Here is a 26092-nt window from a genome sequence, read left to right as displayed (position 1 = left end):
ATTGTATTATTACTACTTAATACTTATTATTATTATTATTACTTTTAAAAACCATTAGTGTCGTCTTTTTATCATAATTTCTATTGCAACTAAGTAATTGTAATTTTTCAATTATTTGTATTTGACATTTACTATACCAATTACATGTAAACAATTCAGAAAAGTAAGATTTTAAATAAAACGAATGATTAATTGCAAATTTTATAAGAGAACAGCGTTGCGATCGATTTAGTTGTACGATGCAACTATGCACACAGCGAATATCAAAGTAGATATGGTTATACAAGAGCTCATAGACTATAAATACAAGCGAGGAAGATGGGGAAATGGTAGATGGGGAGCTTACGGGAAAATGAGGAATGCCTGATGCAGATACATTTAAAGAAAATTGTTTGCTTTGTCTTCAAAAGTTTGGTATTCAAATTATCTGATGTTAAATACCCATCTATTTAATACTAAAGCTACTTTCTATTCGATTAGAAAGCATTATCAAAGTTAATATATTTTATATTCTCTTGAACCGATTCGCTTATTTATTAATTGTTTGATCATTACATAAAAGATTTTAATAACTCTCTATCCGATAAAGTTTAGCTTAAAATAAAATAAGCCGGTAAAACTATTTTTCTTTTCTAAAATAAAATTGTAATACAAAAAATGAATTATATCTAAATTTTTCCACTTTTTCCTTGCGTACCTTGGTCGTTAAGACCTTTCAGAGCATCCTTTATATAACCTTTCGGAGACACGCTGAATTTAACTTATTTTTGAAAAACTAAAAATTTATTTGTAAATATTAGTTCAACCTGCATTTTGGTAGTCTCGGTACTTCACATATAAGATATTTTTATATGATTAATATTTTATTTCCTTAGTTAATATTTGAACAGATATTTATATGCAAATGAAATCGGATATTTAGTTTTTTTTTCTTGGGTTATGTTTGTCTTTAGTAAATGGGGTTAAACGAATAAAATATAAGTTTACTTCGTGATGTAAATTGTCATTAAATTATTACAAATAGTAATTTCATATTTTGGTATTACGCGTCTACATAGAATTCCTACATTGAATTTCAAAGATACATTATTAAAATCTATACATAGGCTTTTTTAAGTTAACATGTGCTTGAAACTCGAAAAATAAGTTTAATCGATAAAAATGCTTCAAGCAAAAAACGGTGTGTACGTGCACATCTTACGCAGGTATTAAACTTGACTTAGGTTTTCAAGTTGAATGAAAAGCTCACTCCTTTTTCATAACTGGTAATCGATAGATGAACACTTTAAATTTGAAAGTGTTGTTGTTGATGAAAAAAGTAACTTTTTTGTTCGAATCATTTTTATGCAAATAAATGGTGGAAACGCAATAAATAATGCATTATATTCCATATTACTATGTATTATATATTTATTTGCGCTCCCACCATATTTATATGGAATTTGAATAGTATTTAGAGATTATTTATTATAATTCAGATATTGAGAATAGGTTTATTACATTTATATGAGAGTGTCAGGTCGAAGAACTGTTCAAGCGATTGAAGTTAAATTTGTGTTTAACGGGCGGGCTAGCGGCTGGCTTTGACGAGCTTAGTGGGCAGGCTATGCATAGTATAGCTATTAATGAATTGATGCTACAAGTTAATTAAGATGAATAACCGCTGATCAATAGTTATAATTAACTAAATTGTAGGTAGAATGAAGTTCATCGAGTCATCTAGTTATTCTTCTTGTCATAATGAAGAGTGTAACTCGACTCAATAAATTAAAGTACACAACGCGTGATCAAATCATTCATCACGGGACTAACGATTACCGAACGGTTGACACGAAAGTACTGGCGGGTTAAAAAACCAAAATGAATAAAATCTTACCTTGTGATAAATCCCGATATAATTAAAATAATTGCAAACAATATCGAACATGCAATGATCAATAAGATATGCGCTGTAGTCATTGGTAAATCCAAAACAATATTACACGTTGAGGGATTATCACCATCACTATTATCACCATTTTCATCACATGAATCTAAATAACTTTTCAATTGTACTTTTCGCCATTTCCATTCATTATAATTACTTAAAATTTTCTCAACAAAAAATGTTGAATTATTTTTTGAAAAATATCCAACTTGATCGGATGTATCATTATATGTAATTTCAAAAATCGGCCGCCATGTTGTGTTCACATAATCTAATAATAAAAATTGGAATATTTTCTCTTGTATTGGATTCCCTTTTATATAATTTTCATAAATTAAGTAAATACTTTCATTTAGATAATCAGTTATAAAATTCTGATCGATTGTATTATTTGTCATTGAAAATAATTGTGTAATATTTTCATTAATATCTGTTGCCGTATAAATTAATAAATTTCTCTGAGATGAAACCGTTAATTTTTCAACAAAGTTTTGTGTATATATTAACGGTTTTAATGAGTGGCTACCACTACCAGCGTGGTGCTCTTGATAATGTCGATGTGGGACATCTGCTGTTGAATCAGATGATGAGGTTCTGGAAGACAAAGGAGATGTTGAAGAAGAAATATGTTGTGATTGTTGATGATGATGTGAACTTAATTTATTATTATTATTATATTTATTTGTAAAATTATTGTTTAATTTATGTAATAATTGTGATTGATGTAATCTTAAAGTATTTTTTGATGATATGGAAGACAATATATTTATATCGAATGTTCTAGAAGATTGTTGCTGTGGGCTTGGTGTTGTTGTTGTTGTTGTTTGTTGTTCTAAATATGGTTGTATTGATGTAATATCCACTAATATTACAAATGTACCAAAACGATGGACAATACGCATGTTATCAATTGTTGATAATATTGAATGTCCTAATGGATGTAATGATGCACAGATGATTATCACTGTAACAAAACAGAACAACACATTATTCAATTTATATACAATTAACATCGAAAATAATAGCAATCAACTGAAAGGTCTATATATAGAGTGGAACTTAAACAGTGGCGGATTTAGGCTGTATCATATATTATAGTTTTTAATTTATAACAGATCTACAACTCCTTGCAAAATTTTTACTATTTTAGTTCTCTGAAGATGCTTTACTCCAGGTGGCTCTACATGTTATAATCGTGTAGGATCATCTATCAGTTTGGATAATAATTTACCTATTTCAATGGTTTTTGCATGTCGTTAAAATTCGTTAAGTTTCTTTGTATGTATTCTCAATTGATTGCGTTTATTAACATTTTATGGACCATTTGTGCAGTGACTTTATTTAAGTGTTTAGGCCGTTTTAATTGTGCCCCTGTTCATTAACTAATTGGTATAATTTATTTTACTTCATTTAAGATGTGTTTAAATTATTTTCTGATATTTTTATGGTATGTACTGAGATTTAGGTCTTGTAAATCTTGTGGTTGTTTGATATGCCATCCTTTTTGCTTTGTGAGGGAGTGATTACATTTTTATTTGAAGCTACTAACGTATACCTCTGATAACAAATAATACTATATGAAATCCGTGCCTTTTTTTATGACACAGCGTATATACCTAATTTTAAATGATTTTTATTAGCGGAATATTAAAATTTTCATTCCAATAATTATAAAAGGATAAAATGTTCTTTCATCTCTAAGGCCCAATATAAATCGAGTTTTTTCAGGCGAACTGTATAATGTTTGAATGCATATACAAATAAAATAATTTAATTATACTTTAAATGTCTATTTGCTCCATAATATGCTTGAATGAACCCAATATGCACCATACATGAGTTGCAAAAACTATTTATTAGTTGTATTCGCTACGTGCATAAGTTTTATTTAAGGCTATGTCAAAGTTAAAATAGTAACTATGTATTGATGGAAATAACCAAATAAATTCCTTTAAGAATTCAGGATTGGTTCTTTCTTTCTGCACCTTGTAAGGAGAAATATCCAAAGTAACATGATGTGGTCAGAAATACAATTACACCAGTCAAATTCTACAATTTTGACCGTAAAATTACAGTCAAAAGCATCATTAACCAATCATTTTCGGGTAAAACTACTATTGAGCAACCTTTGTACTCAAAAGTATACTTTTGAATGTTTATTTCATTTAAAAATACTTTTGACTGTGACATATACATCAAATATAGCATCGAAAAAAAATCTTGTTTGCCTATATATCGAAATTTGCCCATAATTTAATCACCCATACATATTCAAAATATTGAGAGGTGTAGATATCGTTTGTTTATTCCGTAAATAGTGATTCAATATTCTAGCAACGATACAAATTTAACCAATTTGTATTCCTGTCTCGATATTCATTCGTTTATTGAATGCCATTCTACCTAACAAATAACAACGGTTAAGTTATAGTTATTTAATAACTCCTACTTGGATTTTAATAGTACTCTACACTTATTGGTACTAAACTTACATTAGTTATGGGTCGATTGTTAAAAATATTTGTACCTTAGCTTATTATTCTCTATTTACTATAAGTGTGAGTAGAAAAGGATAATTTTATTTACATCGTGATAATATTATAGGTTTCTATTCAGTGAACTAGTCAAAAAGTTCTGTTACGCCAGCGACACAAAATAAGGAAATCGCATTTAAAAATACCAAATTTAGGTACTTTTAGAAGAGCCGTTATCGCCATCTCTCGACCACCAGTTGAACTATCAAGCCAGAACCGGACATGAACTGTCTGGGCTTTTTTCCGAAATTTAAATATTTTAATTTCAACCAAGTTTGGAGTTTTTTCAAGTGTTTTATTGTTAAAAGTAGGTTAATTATATTAAAATATTCTGCCTGGATATAAATTTTATTATATTGAACGATTTTCTAACTAGAAAAAGGACAATAGATAGCCAATAGAATATAATAAAACCCTTCTCTCGAACATTCTTTTAACGAGAAGCATCTAGAACAATCTCAGGTTATAAAAGGAAGCTCTCTGGGCGGCGAAAGCGAGAATAAATGGAAAGCATATTAATTTAATTCAATTTTTGAAAGGTATACAACTAAATATTCTAGAGGGTTCTATTACTAGAAATTTCGATATTCTATGATAAATAAACCAAAATCCAGTGACTTTCGAGAGTCGAGAGGTGATTTTATCTAAGACAGAACTCTAACTAAGACAGAACTAATATTTACGTTAAAAAATGGACCCTGAAATATTATTTATATCATTAAACATGCGATGTATTTTAACCCGAGCAACGCCAGGTTTAATTGCTAGTAAATTTTATTTAAAAATTTGTTGAATTTGTTGTATTTGTAGCGAAAAAGACAGTAAGTAATAACTGACCGTTTAAAAACAGAATTATTATTATTATTTTGTTTTTATCAATTCACTTGTACATAATGAGCTACAAAATGATAATAGAAATATTATTGTCAGTTTTGTTCAAGCTTAAACATAGCACAGCGAAGTGTAGCATACAACTATTTCATTGAATTCATAGAACCGAAATAAATTAACATTTCTGTTATTTGAATTCACTAAAATGGTATGGTATGAGAGTTGTTTATACTAAGTGTATTTGTACGGGTGTTCACATCACCTGTGTAATCGTTCTAAACTTTAAAACATTTTGTTGAATGTGAAAATTAAAAATTTTTTGAGAAAAACAACAATGTCGGATCAATCAGATATGCTTTCAGCTTTCGATTTTATTCAGATTCGTACTTCATAGCATGAAACAATTTTCTAGAGCCATTCTCCAGAATTATAAGGGTCGGAAGATAAAATCCGGAATTATAGGTCCTGATTACACACATCTGATAATATTGAGGGAGTAAAATGGATTTAATATTACCCGGAGAGATAAAATTAGAAATAAGGAGATACGTTTATTAAAAATAAAAATAAAGTTTATTGCTAAAAAAACTAAAGTGGGCCCGGACAGAACACATTTTACGATCAAAAATCCACCGATGGACAAAGCGAATTAAATTCTGGACATCAAGAATGAACCGTAGAAATTGTGGGAGACAACGTAAAAGATGCTCGGATGAGTTTAGAAACTTCGGTGGAAATATATGGTCCAGAATTGCTACTAATTGTTATTAGATTCGCAAATTGGTGTATTAGACCGCACAACTTCGCAATCCCCTACAATTATTCTTATTTCTTTACTTTTTTATTTTGTGAAAGTAGAGGTCGTTGTCCATTTATTTTAATCGAGGCTTATTATTATTACCTCTTCTTTAACGGATTTGAATAAGACATCTCCTATCAACGGCGGAAGATGGTACCGTGTCCAATACATTACATATTGTCGATTTACTATTAGAAAGAAATTTTCGAGGAAGAATGTCGAGATTTGGTCTGATACAACCGGTATAGCTGACAATTGTATGAAATTAACATTTGTGTAACTAAATTCAAATGCAAAGTTTATTTTATCCTATCATGAACAGAGTACATGTTGTATAATTAACTATTGTTTGTAGTATTAAGTGTGTATAATATAATATGATTTTGCACAAATTTAATTTCGCCAGCGATCTATTTAAAACATTTTTAACACTTCCAGCCTTTTCCGGTAGTGAATAAATAAACGTGTTTGATCATAATAATTAAAAAAGTTTAAATATACAATCGCTACGATAAAATATCTGTTTTAATCACAATAGTCTCTGAGTTAATGAAATTTCGTTATCAAACTTAAGCAATTATTAAAATGATTCTTTTTTGTTTCGGACTGTTTTCAATCAAGTAAAGAATGACATGAGACAAATTTCAGTACAACGATTATTTCGGAAGGATTTTAAATCCAGAAGAGTCCATTTTGCATGTAAAGGGAACATCTGGGTCCGAAAAGCTCGTTAGTGAACTTTTTAAAGCTCATTTTCAAGGAAAATAAAATTTTTAGTTGTTTTAGCAGAGTTATTTTCAATTTTTTGCGCTTCTAATCTTTATAAACAATTTCAGTATAACATTTTCAGAAATTTTGGTAAATTTTTGTGCTAATATACCTTTTACAAAGTATATTAAACAAATTATGGTTAAAGCCTGTTTATGGCAGTTTAATTTGAATTTGACCGTGTATAATAACTCATGACATGCTTCTAATACGATAATTGCAACAAATAATTGTGTCAGTGTAGAAATTTGTTTACAGTGTTTCAAAAGTATCCACCCTCAATAACTCTTGACCTAATTGCCTTTAAATTCTATGCCCTTCCATTAGTCATTTTAAAATTCAAAGATGAGGTGACTGAGGATGAAGGAATGAAACCTAAAATTTTTAAAATTTTCTAGGTATTATTTTTTATTTTCTCCCTCGATATCTAAATCGACATGTTTTCACTCAAAATATTTGTACACTCGTTTCGAAATACAAATTTAGATTTATCCAGCAGTTATTGTTCTGACTTGTCTTTACAATGCCACTGCAAATGAATCTGTGTTATGGTTTTTGGTTTTCCCACTGGGCTTAGTAAAAGCCGGTAATTAACATGATTCGATGTTCCGTTGGTAAACCTTAAATGAATGATTTTGCATTTTATGTAACCGTGTTGCAGCCACAAATCATTTGTGAATTCAAATTCAAAAGAGTTTAATAATTAATTTATTAAAATTATTATTTACTGTCGTGTGGGTGTATGGATGTAACCGCCATGTCATGAGGCTGAACTGATGCTATTCTAATATGAGTTATTACATTTAATAATGCATAATATTAAATGTCTATTATTTATGTGTTTATAATTAAAACTATTTTAATTATAACGTTATAACTGTGGTTTTTCATTCAAATATCGTGTACATGTTAACTGCTTTAGAAATTATTGGATTCATATTACATCTATATTCCTATTCTAGTTTTATCACGTGAATTTTAGTTTTTAATGATTCTATTTCTATATTTTTCCCAAAATAGAAGTTCTACTATAATATACAGTTGGAACCTGCTTAAGTGAGACATCAAGGGACCTGCAAATTTGTCTCACTTATAGAGTTGTTTCATTTATCCAGTGTCTCATATATTACTATATATATTTCAAATGTGAAAGTAAGGATGTTTGTTTGTTTGTTACGCTTTGACGCAAATACAAATGAATGGATTTGAATGAAACTGAACAATAATGTAGACTGAACAGTAATGCCAGGACTCACCTTCTAGGGTGTAAGTTTTATCGGGTAGACACTTATAAAATAAAACCCGCTTCATCGACCGAATTCATCGACCTTCAGAAGAAACAATATAGAAACAAAACCTTGAAAACTAAATTAAATGACTATGTTTTTATATTTTACTACTGTTAGTCAATTTGCAAAAAAAAATATGACTATTAGGTAAGTTGAATTATATTTGACTGTTAGGAAAATAATAATAATACGATAGCGACACGCAAAAAAACTATTTGTGAATGTGCGAATATTCATTATTTTCTCGTTTATCCTTTCCAAAAAAAAAGACACAAAACAATAACACACTAAAATCGATACACAAACACAAAAATTACGACAAGTATGCGTCAAAATACGCATAATATATAGGGTTCCGCAGTCGATATCTCTTCTTGAAAAAGTCGAAATTGGAGATTAAAAAAACGTCTCGATTTTTTGCAATTTTTTTAAGGTACCTCTCAGTGGATGGGGTAATTTTGTTCCAAAAAGTATAAAAATCACGTTAATTTAATGATTGGATGCAGACTTTCTGAGATATCGCAATATTTGGATCGATTTTGGTCCGTATGCCAAAAACTATTCGACCAGTCAACAAATGCACTCGATTTTTGTACTTTTTGGGTCAAAATTACCTTATATACTGGGTTTTATGGAAATTGGAGACCAAAAAAATGTCTCGATTTTTTGCATTTTTTTTAAGTGGTACCCCCTTTGAAAAAATCGAGAAAAACGCAAAAAACCTATTTGCTTATTTGCTAGAATAGGTGAGGGCTATAACGTGATAGGCTTTCTTTTTTTTTTTTAAGGAGAAATTGCCCAGCAAAACGGGCGGATATCTCTTAGTATATTATAAAATTCGTAAGAATTATATTCAACATTGTATAAAGTTCATAAAAATTCTGTGAACTACCTAATTTAACATTTGAAAATAGAAGTTTGGCAAATTAAAATAGCCCACATATGGTCCATAGACAGTGTTGGATAAGACATTAAGTTATAACTACTAAAATTTAAAAAAAACTAATGTGTGGTATTAAAGTTGTCAACTTGGTTTATATGTGTGTGACAGACAATTTCAATTTGGTTGTTAACTATGTTGTCAACCAAGTTGAATGTGTATGGGACGCCACGTACACATTCAACTTGGTTGACAACATATTTTTTACGGAACCCCAATACTCTACAAATAACAAAGCCGTATAGTGTTTGGATAACTTTCTGTCCGTAGAGATATATGTCAAAAAAAAGATACCAACACAAAAAATACCCAACGAAAACAACACTAAATGTTTATAAGTGTTTACATAAAATACATTTCTATTGACATAACACTTGGTTGACTGATTTTGTATAGTACAATAAAACATTATTGGGTTCAAGTTCCAGTTAACTGGACTATGATCAAAACCACTATACTAGATTACTAGTACTAATAGTAGGTACCTACCTCTACTTGGCATATTGTTGAGTGGCAACAGTTTGGCGATTCGTTCATGATTGGTAGCCTCTTGTGGTACAGTGATAAATAATTTTGCAACGACACCAGTATGTGTACGTAACGATAAATCAAGCGTGTGTGCTAAACTACCCCACCATCCTTCATCTGTAACAGAAAATAAACAAAATAACAATAAAATAACATGATGGGAAACATTACTATATTATATCTATGTGTGTAGGCTTAAAGCTTATAAAGAATATCTATAAAAACACAAGATCAGTTTTAGTAATTAATGCAACGTTCAAAATGTTGCGTATGTGAATAGATCAGGAACTTTTAGACGAAGAAACAAAGGAATAAAGTTCGAAAAATTTGAGCAGTAAGTCGAATTTAAATGTGGTTTTCGGCATTCAAATTACCAATATCTCAAAATAATGATATGCTATTAAACATACAATTTAGGAGATAATCTGAAAAACCAACAATTAAAGGCATGGACCAGCTACGAGGGAGGGCGAATCGCCAAAAGCCTGTTGGGTGAAGGAAACTCGCTCGGTAACAGAGCCGAGAAGATCTTGAAACTAAACAGAGCTGATATTAGAGTCATCGTAGAGTTACTCACAGGGCATGATAACCTGAACAAGTTCCAACATCAGATTGGAAAAAGACAATCTCCCGCGTGTGACAGATGCGGAGAAAATTCAGAAGAAACATCGATCCACTTTCTCTGTTACTGCCCGGTGCTCATACAGCAGCGAAGGAAATGGTTTGGTCCGGCCATAGTCGAACCAGAAGAAATTAGGAAACACAGCGCTAGGCAAATCCTGGGTTTCAGTACATCAGTTGGTTATAATAGCCACTGAAAAACTAAGCGGGGATATAGTACAAGGGTCTATTTGGCTAGGTGCTCTGAACCATTGCTTCGAGGCGCGATGCTCGAGCATGGCCCGCTAACCTCTATACCATACCATACCATACCAAACATACAATTTTTGATTACATTTTTTTGATTAAAAAAAAAAAAAAACAATATAGGTCAGTGATCTAGTTTTTATGTTATATTTTTGTACATTATCCAAAAAAATTATTTTATCTTTTGTGGTAGAATTAAACATTTTTATCGTTCATAAAAATTAGTAACAAAAAAGCACAAGGGGATTTACTAATAATATGTAGGTCATTTGGATTTGCTTCTGATGATCTCTTTTTAATAGCTTTGAATGCATTTATTATTAGTTTATTCCATGCAATTCGTCAGTTTGTGTCTTGGTCATTGCTTAAAATAATGTTAGTCCAGTTAACAAGTTCAAATTGGTGAAATATAGAAATAATAGTCGTTAAAATACGTGTGATAACTCGTAGGATTTGGAATGATATCTAGAAAAAATTTCCAAAGGCATTTAAAATATTAATATTTAAAAAAAAAATTTTTATAGAGAAGGAAATTTCCAATACAAAATTCCCAATCTTGGAAGTCAACAGGATAGGTCCTACGGACTCAAGATCAAATTGACCTATGGTGCTCATTTCCGAACTCAACCTCAATTTTTACTTCTTATGCACGCTATAAATTTCAGCTTGATATCTCTTTTCGTTCTTGAGTTTTCGTGCTTACGGACCGACACCCGAAAATAGACTAATTAGGTGATTCTATGAACACATATACCAAAATTTTGTTGGTAGCATCAATATTTTCAAGCGTTACAAACTTGGGACTATACTTAATATACTATGATGTATATATTTACTATTATACATGGTATAAAAATAGCGCAAAAAGACCTATTTTAAACCAATTTATAAATAATAGAGATAGACTTCCGGGAGTTTTTTATTGGAAATTATTTCTATATTTCACCAATTTGAACTTGTTGACTAGACTACGTATCCGATGATGGATAATTTGCCCACATAATTTACTGCCTTCAACATTTCTGAGACGAAGCGAGCAGGTAGGTCATATCTAGTTTAATCATGAGAATTCAATCTAGTATTATTTATTTATAAATAAAATAGTTTCTAACTATTATTATTTATACGTTTTATTGTATATTTATTGTTTAATAAAATAAAAACAATAATATGTTTAGTAGATAATATTCTACACTTGATGATGCCGATGTTCAATTTAGTGCGGACGCTGAAGGTACTTGAGTTTGAAAAATGTAATGAATTAATTCTTGTTCGAAAAGCTTATAGATTCATATTCCTGATGTTGCCAGAAATATTATTGATCCAAATTTTTGATACCCCTCAACGAGTTAAAAAGGATACTTCAAAAACAACCCCTTCAGAGTTATAATCGCCAAAATCTGTAAATCCGAAATTTTCACGGACTTTTCGATTTTTGACAGGACTGCGCTCGACGTTCGAGGTCACAAACTTTGATTATTCATTGGAAAAACATCATAAACAAGTATACCGGATTTGACGTTAGCTCTGATGTATATAGTTAAGTCGATAAATTTTGAAAGGCTTTATCTCGGAAAGTATTGGGTCCGTTCTCGTCGTATATTGAAGCAAATTTTGGCTATTTTAAAAACGTTCTGAAAAGGTTTTATCAAGAAACTAGTCTTTAAGGACAGAACTAACGGATTTGATGCATACTGTAATGTATAAAGTTACTGTAATACTATAAGCTTTTCTAAACAAGAATCGATTAACAAACATTTTGCCAACTCAAATAAGTCTCTCGAGCGGCTGAACTAATTATAAACTGTTCATTACAAAACTTTTAAACTATACAAGACAATACTAAAATCCAAGAATGATATACGGCTAGTGCTAGTAACTAGTAAGTTATTTGTATCATTTTATTATTATTTTAGTGTTTTTATTCATAAAAGTTTATTATGAGATTGTATACAAAACTTGTAAGTTGTAAGCAACGCCAACTAAACAAACTCTGTGTATGTAGTTCTTGTTTTATTTCTTAAAAGTATACGATTATTGTTATAGAATCTTTACAGTGATTGCAAATAGTTTAAACAGTTTATTCTACAAACCATTTTATACCATGTGTATGAAATATATCAAGGTATATTAAATTTTGTTTCAAGTTTGTAACGCTTGGAAATATTGATGCTAAAAACAAAATTTTAGTACAGGTGTTTATAAAATCACCTAATTAGTCCATTTTCGATTGCATGTCCATGTATCTGTCCGTCTGTCTGCCAACACGATAACTCAAAAACGAAAAGAGATATTAAAGTTAAAATTTTTATAGCGTGCTCAAGACGTAAAAAGTAAGGTTGAGTTCGTAAATGAACAACAACAACATACAATGGGTCTTGTAAACCGTTAGAGATAAAACAAAAGGTTAAGTATAAAAAATGTTCCTCATAAAACATCACTGTTTAACGGCGAGGGAGCAAATTAGAAGCATTTTTTAGTATGTATCAATTATATGGGAATAATAGTTACATGTGTGTGACTACCTAAGAGTGGATATCTTTCTTTATTGCAAACATGACGTAAAAAAACAAACGATTGGGTCATCGACACTGTCTATACATGGTATTTCAACAATTAACTCAGGTAATTGTTTGTTTTCACTTGTTTTTCTGTAATATAAGTTTCATGGGGACTGAGATATTTTAGAACATAAATTTTAATACAAAATGTGGTTATAAAGGGCTACCCTCTCAGGGGTGGATCTATGTAAAGGCTTTTTTAGCTGAAGCCCAAGGCCCCATGGATTTAGAACACCTGCAGCTTGAACACTTTGAGCTTTATAAAGCCTAAAAATGTTATAAAAAATAGCCAAAATAAAGTTTGCAGAAATTGCGAATCCCTTTAAATTGGGCGTCTGAGGCATTTGCTTTATTAATAGCATGGTTTGTAGCATGGAGAAATTCAAATGTAGAGCTGAAGGTCACTCCCAAATAACTATATAATCAATCATTTGAACCCAAAACATACTATGCCATTTTAGAATTTGAATTTATTTTACTGAATTTGTACTTTTATTAATTAATTTTAAGTAATTAAAAAGATAATGATTACTAAAATAATGTTTAGTTCAAATGTCCAGCCAATAAAGATTTTAAAAAAAATTTTGAACCAAATGTAAATTTCATGAATATTCCCTATTAGAGCACAGTTATAAATTAACAGTAATAATAGGATTAGTAAATCCATTAAATTTTAATACGTATATGTCAACATTTAATGTAAAATTATCGTTTAAAATTCAATTCTGTACTCTGGAGGCATGCTATATCAAGTCACATTTTCAATATTTTATACAAAAGGAAATTGAAATTTTTTTAGTTTATTTTGTGTCATAAATAAATCTCTTTTGTTTCAGTTTGTACATGTATTATTCCTACTTCCACTCAAAAAGTGTATATTTTATTAACAGCCTCGACTTTTTTCACAACAACTTTTTTAACAGCCATTCAATTACATTACGTTTAACTATTTGCCTAGCCCAGTCATTTAAATTTAGTGTACTGGTTCACTAGTTCACCAGTTCCAGTTGTGCTTCCCGATGGTCAAAGTGTGTAATTGAGTGCAGTATCGAAATAATAAAAATTTAGCTGTGAATGACTGGAAAAATTTAAATTTTAGAAGAAAATTTTGATCAAAAATTTGTTTAATATGACTTTGATGCCAGAAAGTATGTTTGTTTTATTTTTATAAGCGAAATTATTTGAAATATTCCCACCGACATATTAATTATGTATTCTTTTAATTATAGTTTTTGCTATTTTACTCGACAAATGTCGAACAAATTAAGACTTTTTAGTAAAAAAAAAAATTATATATTTAATACCTATATGCAAATTTTATGTACGTAATTTATGTAAATTTTTGAAGAAAAAAAATGAACTTGTATACCTGCAGGGTACTTGTTGTTAAAATTTTTTAATTAAAAAAATAATAATTTGTTTGGAAATCATTATTTTTATTATTAATGTTCGGATAATTTTTATACGCTACCAATGTTATAAAACTAATAACGAATGCCTTACGGTCGAATATGCTACCTAAACCATAAAATTACGAATATTATTTTATTCGCATTTTAATAAAAAGTTATTTTATTCGTAGCGATCATCGAAATTCAATTTATTTTTTTAAATAGTTACGTTTTGAGATGTCTAAAATACTACAATACTTTTAAAAATATCGGTTCTTGTCCCCTTAAAATTGATTTTATCAAAAATTTTTCATAAGGCCACTAGTTGAAGTTCCTACAAATTTTCATCTCTTTATCGTTTATATTTTTGAATAAAAAGACACCAAAGTTTTGTAAAATTTGCCACGTCACGAGAAAACAATGATGTTCACGAAAAATTGTTTCAAATAAAAGTTCTTCATTTCTTATGAGTTTTATATTTAAACCTTTGTTCTATCTCTACAGTTTAACATAAGCAAAACTTAAAATTTTAACATTTCTGGAAGCATGTAAATTTTTCAAGCATCATATCTCAAAAATTATTGAACATACGGAGCTGTGGGTTAGCTTTAATTGGGTCTAATTTAATTTACTTTGTATAAAAATATAATAGCAACTAATGTCGAAAGCTGTTTTTGAACTGAACTTCAAAAACTGAAAAAAGTCCGAAAATTTTCCAAAATGATATAGCAACACAGCAGCTTTTCATCGCGTTTTGTGATTTTTAGCCCCCGAACTAAAAAAAAGGGGTGTTACATGTTTGACCGCTATGTGTCTGGCTACTGTTTTTGTCTGGCTGTCTGTCTGTGCAATCGACGCGCCTAAACGGATGGATCGATTTTGATTTTTTTGGTTTTGTTTGAAAGGCAATTTAATTGAGAGTGAAGTAAAAATTGACGATGATCTTCTAAATCAGCTTAATTTGGAAAACGCTTTAAGGAAAAAGCCAATTTAATGGAGAGTGTTCTTATATATGTTTCAAATGCGAGTTTAGGGTTCCGCAACAGAAAAATTTGTCGGTTTTTTAAAATTTTTGTAATTTTATTTTTAGTTGTTTCTTTGTAAAATTTCATGTAAACTATTCAAAGTTTTATTGATGACAAGTATTAATAAAATATAATCGTAATCGTAAACTATGTTTTTTGGTATTTTATGACACATGCTACTTGATATGACTCTATCCTTTTTTACTTACACTCACTGTAAATAGTTTAAACATTAGCATGTACAAAAAGAACATAGTAAGATTGTATTGTCTTTTACAAGAATTTTCTCCAAAACACATATGTTTTATATCTTATATGCGGGCTTTCTGCATATTATAAAACCACAGAAGTGTTTTGTGTATGTATTTGTGTTGTATGTGTGATATACAGGCCCATAAAAGCACCAGAAACACATAAATGATGTTATCAAATGTTCTCCGTTTTGCACTGTTTTATATAATACGATATACATAGTTGGAATGTTATGAATTCAACAACAATAAATCAAAGACTGTTTCGATAAAATGTTCTTCAGATTAAAGAACACACACACCCACACACACACACACACACACATATATTTATTGAAAACAAAACATTCAACTATAAGTTCCATAAAATTTGCTAATTTGAATTTGGTGATAATTGAGAGCTTTTTAGATGCAATTAAGGAAAGTAAGCGAAAAATTAAGAGCACAAACGATTTTCCAACAATTGTAGTACAATCCCTTTCAGGGGAGCTATCGGATTACCAAATATCTTGTTTACTACTATGTATATATAAATAAAATAAGAGAATCTAATAATTTAAAAAAACTTGAGAAAATATAAAAATTAATTCTTTTTTCGAGTAGAAAACTTCGTAAATTTCTTACATTGGAATAGTTTGACGATGGAGCATTCACTTAAAGTCAACAAGAACTTATGTAGCCATTCATTTCTAAAAAGAAGATAATAGTGTCCGAATAAAATCAATTTTCCGAAGAAGGAAATAATGAAGTAGTAAACATTCGAAATTTTTTTTTCCGATATTCTCGATTTTTCAAGGGGATAGGACCCCTTACAAAATTTGCAAAAAAATCGAGAAATTTTTTTATCTCCAATTTCGATAAAACTCAGTATATAAGGTAATTTTGACCTAAAAAGTACAAAAATCGGGTGCATTTGATGACTGGTCGAATAGTTTTTGAGATACGGACTAAAATGGATCCAAATATTGCGATATCTCAGAAACTTTGCATCGAATCATTAAATAAACCTGATTTTTATAATTTTTGGATCAAAATTACCCCATCCACCAAGTTTCATCAAATTCCAAAACAAAATTTTTTTTTCGTATTTCTCGATTTTTTCAAAGGGGTACCCCTTAAAAAAATTGCAAAAAATCCAAAAATTTTTTTTTTCTCCAATTTCGATAAAACTCAGAATATAAGGTAATTTTGACCCAAAAAGTATAAAAATCGGGTGCATTTGTTGACTGATCGAATAGTTTTTGAGTTACGGACTAAAATCGATCCAAATATTGCGATATTTAAAATTACTATACAATTTTGTTTTGGACTAAATGATAACAAATATATTCTTTCTTAGTCCAGCTTATTACTGTCAGTATGAAAAAAAAACAAGGAATTTTAATTGAAATGAAAAGGCCAATATTGGATTTTGATTTCCTTATAATTGATTTTACTAACCATATACTGTTCGAATATACAAGATTTTATTAAAAAGTTGATGTATGAATGAAAAATTTGTATATTATTTTGTTTTTTGTTTTTAACAAACTGTATAAAGTTTGTTTTTAAAGCATTACTTATATCCACCTACATATTAAAACTTATATTAAAAACTTGATTCAAAGATGTTAGTTAAATGATGCTGTTGGAATTCTGATTTCTGACATTAACCGTGTATGCATACAACCTTGACTTGATGAAAATAGTATATTAGTGTATTCGTATAACGTTCAAAAACATAAATAATAAATTTAGTGATAATGACTATGGGTATGGGTATGGGTATGAAGGTTAGTCGGCCATGCTCGAGGATCGCGCCTCGAAGCAATGATTCAGAGCACCTAGCCAAGTAGACCCTTGTACTCTATCCCCGCTACGCTTTTCAGTGGCTATAATAACCAACTGATGTACTGAAACTTCAGGATTTGCCTAGCCCTGAGTTTCCTTATTTCTTCTGGTTCGACTATGGCCGGACCAAACCATTTCCTTCGCTGCTGTATAAGCGCCGGGCAGTAACAGAGAAAGTGGATCGATGGTCACACGCGGGAAGTGGTCACACGCAGGAGATTGTCTTTTTCAATCTGATGTTGGAACTTTTTCAGGTTATCATGCCCTGTGAGTAACTCTACGATGACTCTAATATCAGCTCTGTTTAGTTTCAAGATCTCCTCGGCTCTGTTACCGAGCGAGTTTCCTTCACCCAACAGGCTTTTGGTGATTGGCCCTCCCTCGTAGCTGGTCCATGCCTTTTATTGTTGGTTTTTCAGATTATCTCCTAATCTGTTAAGACCTTCTTGGTATGGCATCCTCGCAAGCTTTTCTTGAGTGGGAGCCATGGTGATAATGACTAACTGTTTGTTCAAAATTAAATTATTTGAACCTCTGGCTTCCCTTACTGCAAAACGGAAGTTAGCGATAAATCACCATAGACGAAGAAACGAAGGAATAAAGTTCGAAAAATTTGACCAGTTGGATTAGAATGCATTATACATTTTATAGTTGCATTTTAAATCGACCGCAAACTTTTCGTTTTTAGCCAGCACGATAAGCTATAAAAGAGGGGAGGGGTTAATCATGGAATTTGATAAAGGAATAAGGAAAATCTTGCGTAGTCCCAGAAAAACAAGTTAGGGAAATAATATATGAGATATACTCAAACATAAAAAGAAGGTAGATACCTATCTATTTTTTCTTTCTACCTTTGATAAAATATGACAATCATAAATCCTTAAAGTATCAGAAAGAAATGACTTAATGATATTTGAGAGAATATTTATTATTTATTATGAAAAATATGACATAAACGAAAAATAAGAAGAAAAATGCACTACCATTTTTTTTTTAAAATGACATTTACGGGAAGATGAATCGATATTATTGACGAAAAATATAACCATAATAAAAGTGTTAAAAAAAGTTGGACAAGTAGATTTATGAAGATAAAAATATTGGCGAAAATTTGTTATTTTAAAACTAGTCCTATTTTTACCATTAATTTACGTAACACATTCGTGGGTCTACAGTTACATTTTCCGGGGCCACAGACACTGGAGTCAGGATACATAGTGGTGGAACCCGTGTACGTTCTTATACCCTGCATATATAAATATAATATATATCATGGTACACAAAGTTTAGTCCCAAGTTTGTATCACTTAATAGATATAAAATATTTGTTCATAAAATCACGGAAGTTATCCATTTCCGGCTGTCTGTCCGCCTGCCAACACAAAATTTTTATATCGTGGTCAGATAATTTTTATAGTAGGACCGATCATGTAAATCATTAAAGATAGAACAAAAGTTGAAATATAAAAAATGTTGCTTATAAAAAAATTAACAACTTTTGTTTGAAACATTTTTTCGTAAACATCACTGTTTACTCGTGAGGGTAAATTCACATGGACCACCTGTATGCTGTAGGTAGTCGTGGACCCTTGGGGCATGCATATGTACTTTACTTTGGTATTTACTGATCTAGACGAACCTTATTTTACAAATGAAATCAATGTTATATTGATATGGGCAAGTAACTGACATATTTTAATATTATACCTCACTTCAGTTACATACTATTATTTATATAAAGTACACGGTGTCTAAGCTAAGTTGGCTTCATATGAAAAACTTTGTATTACAAGGTTTACGAAAAAAAATGTATACTTTATAAAAAAGCTCTGCTTTCAAAAATATTAACATTCATCTTTTCACTTTTGACATCGAATATACAAGTGTCCACAAATTGAGAAATTTCGATGAGAATATTAATGGTCGTTTAGAAATGTAGACTAGACTCCTACACATCTCGGGAGTGATTTCTTAAACCGTTTCCCATATTATCTGTTCAAAATGATCTACATTTCTAAACGACAATTAACATTCCTATCGAACTTTCTCAATTTGTGGACACCCTGTAAATTCGAAGTAAAAAATGAATAGCTGAATTATAATATTTTTGAAAGCAGAGCTTTTTTATAAAGAATACATTTTTTTCGTAAACTTTATAAATATTTTCCATATGTAACCAACTTAGCTCTAGACATCCTGTATACAGTGTAAAGAAAATTCGATGAAAGCTGTCAAAAAATTCTATTGGTATAATATTGTAGCTGTCATATTGAAGCGTATTCTACGCATACCTATATATATAAAACGAACATAGATCTGTATAATATTAATTTAAGTTCATTGTCAGTGATTTGTTAAAAATGATTATATAAAGATTGTGAGAAAATATTTTTTATTCTTTGAAAGGCAGAAAGTTCGTATAAACTTTACGTTTCATATACGTTTACTTTCTTTTTTTTTTGTTATTATTTTATTATTGTATTTGGTTATAAATGCGTGTCAGGGTGGATAATATTAATCATTTCACATTTTTATTCACTCTACTTATTTTTAACGAAAATGTCTAACGGTTTATTTACATGTAAACTCGTCTGTACCAAATCTAGACAACCACAAACTAAAAAATGCACTCTGTTATTGAAAAAACGCATTCATATTTTAGCATCCTCAATATTCATTAGGATGAAAGTTTTTTGAAAACAAGTGAAAAAAAACAATTGACTGAGTTAATTGTTGAAATACCATGCATAGTCAGTGTTGATTTCTTTATTACATAACACATACATACATGGGACACATACATAACTGATATTCAAGTATAGTACATACTATAAAATTTCCGTCTAATTGGCCCCCTCACGGGTAAATAGTGATGTTTACGAAAAAATGTTTCATACAAAAGTTGTTTATGTTTTGATAAGGAACATTTTTTACATTTAAACTTTTGTTCTATCTCTAACGGTTTACAAGATGGGTCCTACGTACCCAAGACCCAATTGACCTATGATGCTCATTTACGAACTCGACCTCACTTTTAACGTCCTGAGTACGCTGTAAAAATTTCAGCTCGATATCTTTTTTCGTTTTTGAGTTATCCTGCCCACAGACGGACGGACGAACGGACGGACAACCAGAAATGGAAAATGTCCTTAGCACACATACAGTTTTTTGAAAATGTCTTAAATCTAGTTTTTTTTTTCTAGAATTTAAAAACTTGTTAAAAATACAACAAAACACAACTTTTCTATGCTCGCGTTAATCTTGGTCAATCGCCTTCAAATTCTTATGGTAAATGAATTATTATATTCTTTATAAGTATACCTACACTTAATTAGAATTTTCTGATCGAATAGAGAGACTTTAAGGCTACATCTTTAATTTTCACGTGTAAAATTAAACGAAATAATATTCCCGTTGTACCATGTAAATAGAAAGAGCACAACAAAGCCTTTTTTTTTAATGATAGGTACGTGCATTATTATTTTTAGTGATTATGTTCATTTTATTGTTAAAAGTATAATGGAATTTTTATTTTATGTGCTAATCGCGTTGACATTTTAAAAGAATGTACATAGAAACGTATTCTTGATTAAGGATTATTATTTTCCTTAAAAGCGGTACTTTAATCACTTTTATATAATAAAAAAAAAGATCAACATTTTTAATCCAATATTTCCGAACAATCGCTAGTCGAATTTATACGAAAAAGAAAAAATTTAGTTCCAAGTTTTCTGATTCCTACGATCAATTTATTATGAACTGAAAGTAATTTGAGTAATATAAGGTTAAAACGAAAGTAATTAAAATTTTCGTAGCATCAATATTTTTAAACGTTACAAACTTGAGACTAAATTTAGTATACCTTGATTTATTTCATATATACATGGTATAAAAAACATAGTTTCTACCGGGTTACCACAAATCCTCTTGTATTTATCTTATTTAAGAGCTAAATATTTTTTAAAAGCTTATTACCTGAAGTGATGATAATTATAGATTTCCATCGAAGCTCGCGTATAACAGCTGCCAAACTGGAAGCTACTACACTCACAGGTGCTATAAGACTTCTACTCACAACACGTTCGTATCCATCAATTGACCAATCATCTGTTGGAGAATCCATTTTTTCTTCGTTTATTGATGATGGTAATAACGGTTTATTTTCAATATTGTCCTGAAAATAATAATATGGAATAAATTGAAAATGCATAGAGTTGATAATATAGTTCAGTTAATTTATAGAAATAGTTTAAGAATAAAATTATTCCCTTGGGAGTAATAATAAAATGATTGATGATGTAAATGGATTTAAATAATTTAATGAGATAAGAGGGTATAGTTAAATATTTTATTTAAAACGTATTTTATTATATAGTATGCTTAATATTTCACGCGCAAAATTAATAGGCCATAATTATTTTCCATATCTTTGTTGACATCAATGCTGAAATTCACATTTATATTAGCTAACTAGCTGTTCCGATAGATTTCTTTCTGTTAAAAGTTATTGGTCTGTCGCATCATAATAAGAAATAATAAATGAAAAAAATAGAAGTAAAAAGATTTTGGCCCGTCTGTGGTTCGTACACTAGTTTTCTGATTGGAAATCCACTATTATTATCACTGAACCACGATCCATCTGGCAAAGATTCTTTTTACATTTAGTGTTAGTTCATATACATTGGGAAAAGAAAAGTGTCGTTTTCCTCGCTAAAAACCTTCCTTGTGCCTTATCGAAAATATGAAAACAAAACTGGCCAAACTATATTCTCGAGTTTTGCCCTTTTTTAGACATTTGGCGAATCATGTAGAAGATAAATCATATAATAATAATAATGACTTTAACCCGAGCTTTTCAGACATCCATCTATAACAGAGGCTACCCGCATCATTATGTATTTTAAACTACATTCGAATATAAAATCAACTTTATGATGTGGGTGGAATCGGTTACGTCATTTTTATCCATGCGACTGGATAAACACTGGCAGACTGCCGCTGCCTGGATTCGACATATTCGATACAAAGGGATAAACAAAGAGGCGAATTTTTTTTTTTAATAAAAAAATATTTTTGTATTTTTTTATCAGTTTTAGGCAAAAAAGTACTCTTGGGATTTTTTCCCTAGACGCTTAGATTTCGAAATAAACATTCTTGAAAAATTAAAAATGCAATATTCGATTTTTAAAAAAATGTGTTATTTTTTTAAGGGAATTCGCTTAGCTAACACAGCTCCTGCGTTACGAATTTTTTTTTCTTTTTTTTGTTAAATTACGATAAAAAGTTTTAAGAGCATAGAATCATCACATTCATAATTTACATATAAATATCTATTTGGTGAGTTTGGTGAAAAAAAAACCGAATAAAATTTACAATTTATTCAAATGATGTTTGTCAACATGATTTCCAAACCAAACAGAAAGCACTAAGCTCAACCAAAAACGAAGATAGATATTTATTTTTGGTATTTATATTATGTGAGTGTCTGTATCTGTAGGTAAATGTTATAAATCTGAAAATGTTTTTTTATTATTTATATTTTTATAAACACCACTTTACTTTCTCCACCTCATTTCTCTCTCGTCTAAAACATTTTCATTGCACGTTGGTGGAGATAGTAAAAACGTAAGTACCTACGAAAGTTATGGAAAAAGTTGTTTATGGAAATTAAAAAGTGAATTTTATGAATAATCAGTGTTTTTATTATTTAATTTAAATAATTTATATTTTATTTATTTTATACAACTTTTTTTTTTTTAATGTGGTAAAGTTTATGCGAATACAAATATTTGTGAATTCACTAAATAAGCTTATTTTTTGGAATATAAAGTTTGTAAATACTTTATTCTATTTATTATTCAGCTGTTACGGAACGTCAGTCATTCTACTCTATATTAAGAAATACTATCTTTTTGATTGAGAATTGCAGTCAGATTGACGAATGTTTTCTAAATGAATAGAATCGTTTTAGAATAATTTTGTAAATGACTGCAGATATGAAAAACGTCGGTAGTCGGAAAAAATAACCCTGGGAAAACTAGCGACGGATAACTGTATTGTTCTAAACTACGAGCTGATTGGGTTGTGTTTGTCGACTGTAGAAGAGCTGGTTCGGTTCTGAATTTTGCATTCAAAAATGGTCGCTATTTTTTCTGGGTCTATTCTTTCCTTCGATATTTTTCCGGGGCTAACAACTAATGTCATAGTTTTTTATGTTACCCCTTCCATCAACTTCCATAATTTCGCCTCCACTTCTTGCTTCCTTCAGTATCCCACCTACATCTGATAAGATTTTTCTGAATCTAGGAAAAAATAGCTCTTGAAAAACAACGAAGGAAAAACCAGACCCGGAAAACCATTTTTTATCACAAGGGTTAAAAAGTTCACAACCCAAACATCTTTTCTACAGTCGACAAACTCAATCTAACCAACTTGAAAATTATAACAATACAATTATAATGACATGGGCATCAATGTATGCGGACGTACAATTTCAAATTGGATCTTTTAGATACGAAAACCCACTGAAACCGCGATAACCATTGAATTAATTTATTTTAAAATCCTTATCATTATAAATATTTCACTAAAACACAGAATTCTGCTATTAAAAAGTTTTCAATTGACGAAATAATATGGGAAGAATTTCGAGCAATGCGCCATCGAACCCAAAGGCATTCTTATAGGTATACAAGGTGCTCCATTTAAATATGTTATGCCTTAGTGCTCGTTTTGTAATTAACCAATCAAAAAATAACTTAAACCATAGTTGCAAAGTATGATGGGGGACATCATGTTCTGATTTCAGATTCTACCTAGTTTTTCGAGTTGCTTTTATAGTCAATTTAGTTCCTAAAAGGTCAGTGATAGAATAACATTTTAAATTAGAAAGTTGATCCTCATTAAAAAAAACTAACATTATTTGTCTAAAACATTTTTACGAAAAACATTAGTTTTTGCAGAAAATACGACTTAAAAATATATCATTATTGCATTTAATCGAAAAAATGTGTTGATAATGTTTAAGCCCAGGAAAATTTTCAAGATCATTTAAAGCAGAAGGCCAAATGACCGTGAAACTAGAATATCAGGTTAAAGTCACGGACCTCATTCAATTAAATGCAATAATAACATATTTTTCCAAAAGCTAACGAATTTAGAAAGGAGGATTTAAATAAACAATATCAGTAACGAACCAGGGGAACTAAGTCGAATCTGATGTCAGAACATAATGCCTCTCATTAAACTCTTCAACATTTTTTTAAGTGATTTTTTGATTAGTTACCTACAAACAAGCCATTAGCCATAATATATTAAAATGGTCCACTCTATATGTATATAATATAACAACTATGTAAATAAATATCAACATAAACTTAAAATAAATCAAACGTTTTTTGTTGGAATACGATCGTTTTTCGATTTTATACAACCATCGTATCGTTCATAGGTACTGAGAGCATGGAGAAACATAATAAATTATATATTTATGCAGCTCTACATACACTATTGAGAAAAATAAAACAACAGATTATATGCGGCTTATTTTTATATTATATGCACAGTCAAACATAAGAAATTATATTTTTTAATTTTGGGTTGCGCGTCAATTTGAAGCGCGGGGCCTGACGTTAAATACTGAGGCCATCAGTCGAGATAGTTTTCCTCTCAAAAAAAGTAATAAAATCAACTCTTTTTAACCATGGCTCCCACTAAAGAAAAGCTTGCGGGGATGCCATACCAAGAAGGTCTTAACAGATTAGGAGATAATCTGAAAAACCAACAATTAAAGGCATGGACCAGCTACGAGGGAGGGCGAATCGTCAAAAGCCTGTTGGGTGAAGGAAACTCGTTCGGTAACAGAGCCGAGGAGATCTTGAAACTAAACAGAACTGTATTAGAGTCATCGTAGAGTTACTCACAGGGCATGATAACCTGAACAAGTTCCAACATCAGATTGGAAAGACATTCTCCCGCGTGTGACAGATGCGGGGAAAATTCAGAAGAAACATCGATCCACTTTCTCTGTTACTGCCCGGCGCTCATACAGCAGCGAAAGAAATGGTTTTGTCCGGCCATAGTCGAACCAGAAGAAATTAGGAAACTCAGCGCTAGGTAAATCCTATTTTTCAGTACATCAGTTGGTTATAATAGCCACTGAAAAGCGTAGCGGGGATAGAGTACAAGGGTCTATTTAGCTAGGTGCTCTGAACCATTCCTTCGAGGCACGATGCTCGAGCATGGCCCGCTAACCTCCATAACTATACCCCCCATACCCAACTCTTTTTAACACACTTTTATTAGCTTCATTAGATTAATTATTTGACAAATATGTTAAATCAATTTAATGATTTAATAGCGTATATTTCTTATAATTCAGTCAAATCAAGTGTTATGGTTTCTATCAGAACCATTTGTGGTTTCTATCAATTTACTTCAGTGTCGATAAGAAAAGTAAATTAAAAAAAAATTAAGTCATGAGTTTCGGTCAAGGTTTTGATTGGAAATTCATTTAAATAAAAATTTTTCTCTCCACGAAATTTGTATAAAA

At 30.2% G+C, this 26092-nt stretch overlaps 1 protein-coding gene across 1 annotated transcript in view; it reads right to left on the bottom strand.

The window, feature by feature from the left end:
• The window catches only part of LOC123291477, a 93119-nt gene that overhangs the window by 31732 nt on the left and 35295 nt on the right, over window positions 1-26092 (bottom strand). Inside the window, exons 3-7 of the mRNA XM_044871780.1 lie at window positions 21517-21715; window positions 9578-9733; window positions 2687-2891; window positions 2137-2581; window positions 1877-2094 (exon numbers count right to left, since the gene is read on the bottom strand). Coding sequence (XP_044727715.1) covers window positions 1877-2094; window positions 2137-2581; window positions 2687-2891; window positions 9578-9733; window positions 21517-21715 — 1223 coding nt within the window. The remainder of the gene's footprint in view (window positions 1-1876; window positions 2095-2136; window positions 2582-2686; window positions 2892-9577; window positions 9734-21516; window positions 21716-26092) is intronic.

Source organism: Chrysoperla carnea, chromosome 2 (assembly GCF_905475395.1).
Source record: "Chrysoperla carnea chromosome 2, inChrCarn1.1, whole genome shotgun sequence".
Taxonomy (NCBI): domain Eukaryota; kingdom Metazoa; phylum Arthropoda; class Insecta; order Neuroptera; family Chrysopidae; genus Chrysoperla; species Chrysoperla carnea.
The sequence above is the reverse complement of the archived record's forward strand: the minus strand, read 5'-3'. Positions and strand labels throughout refer to the sequence as shown.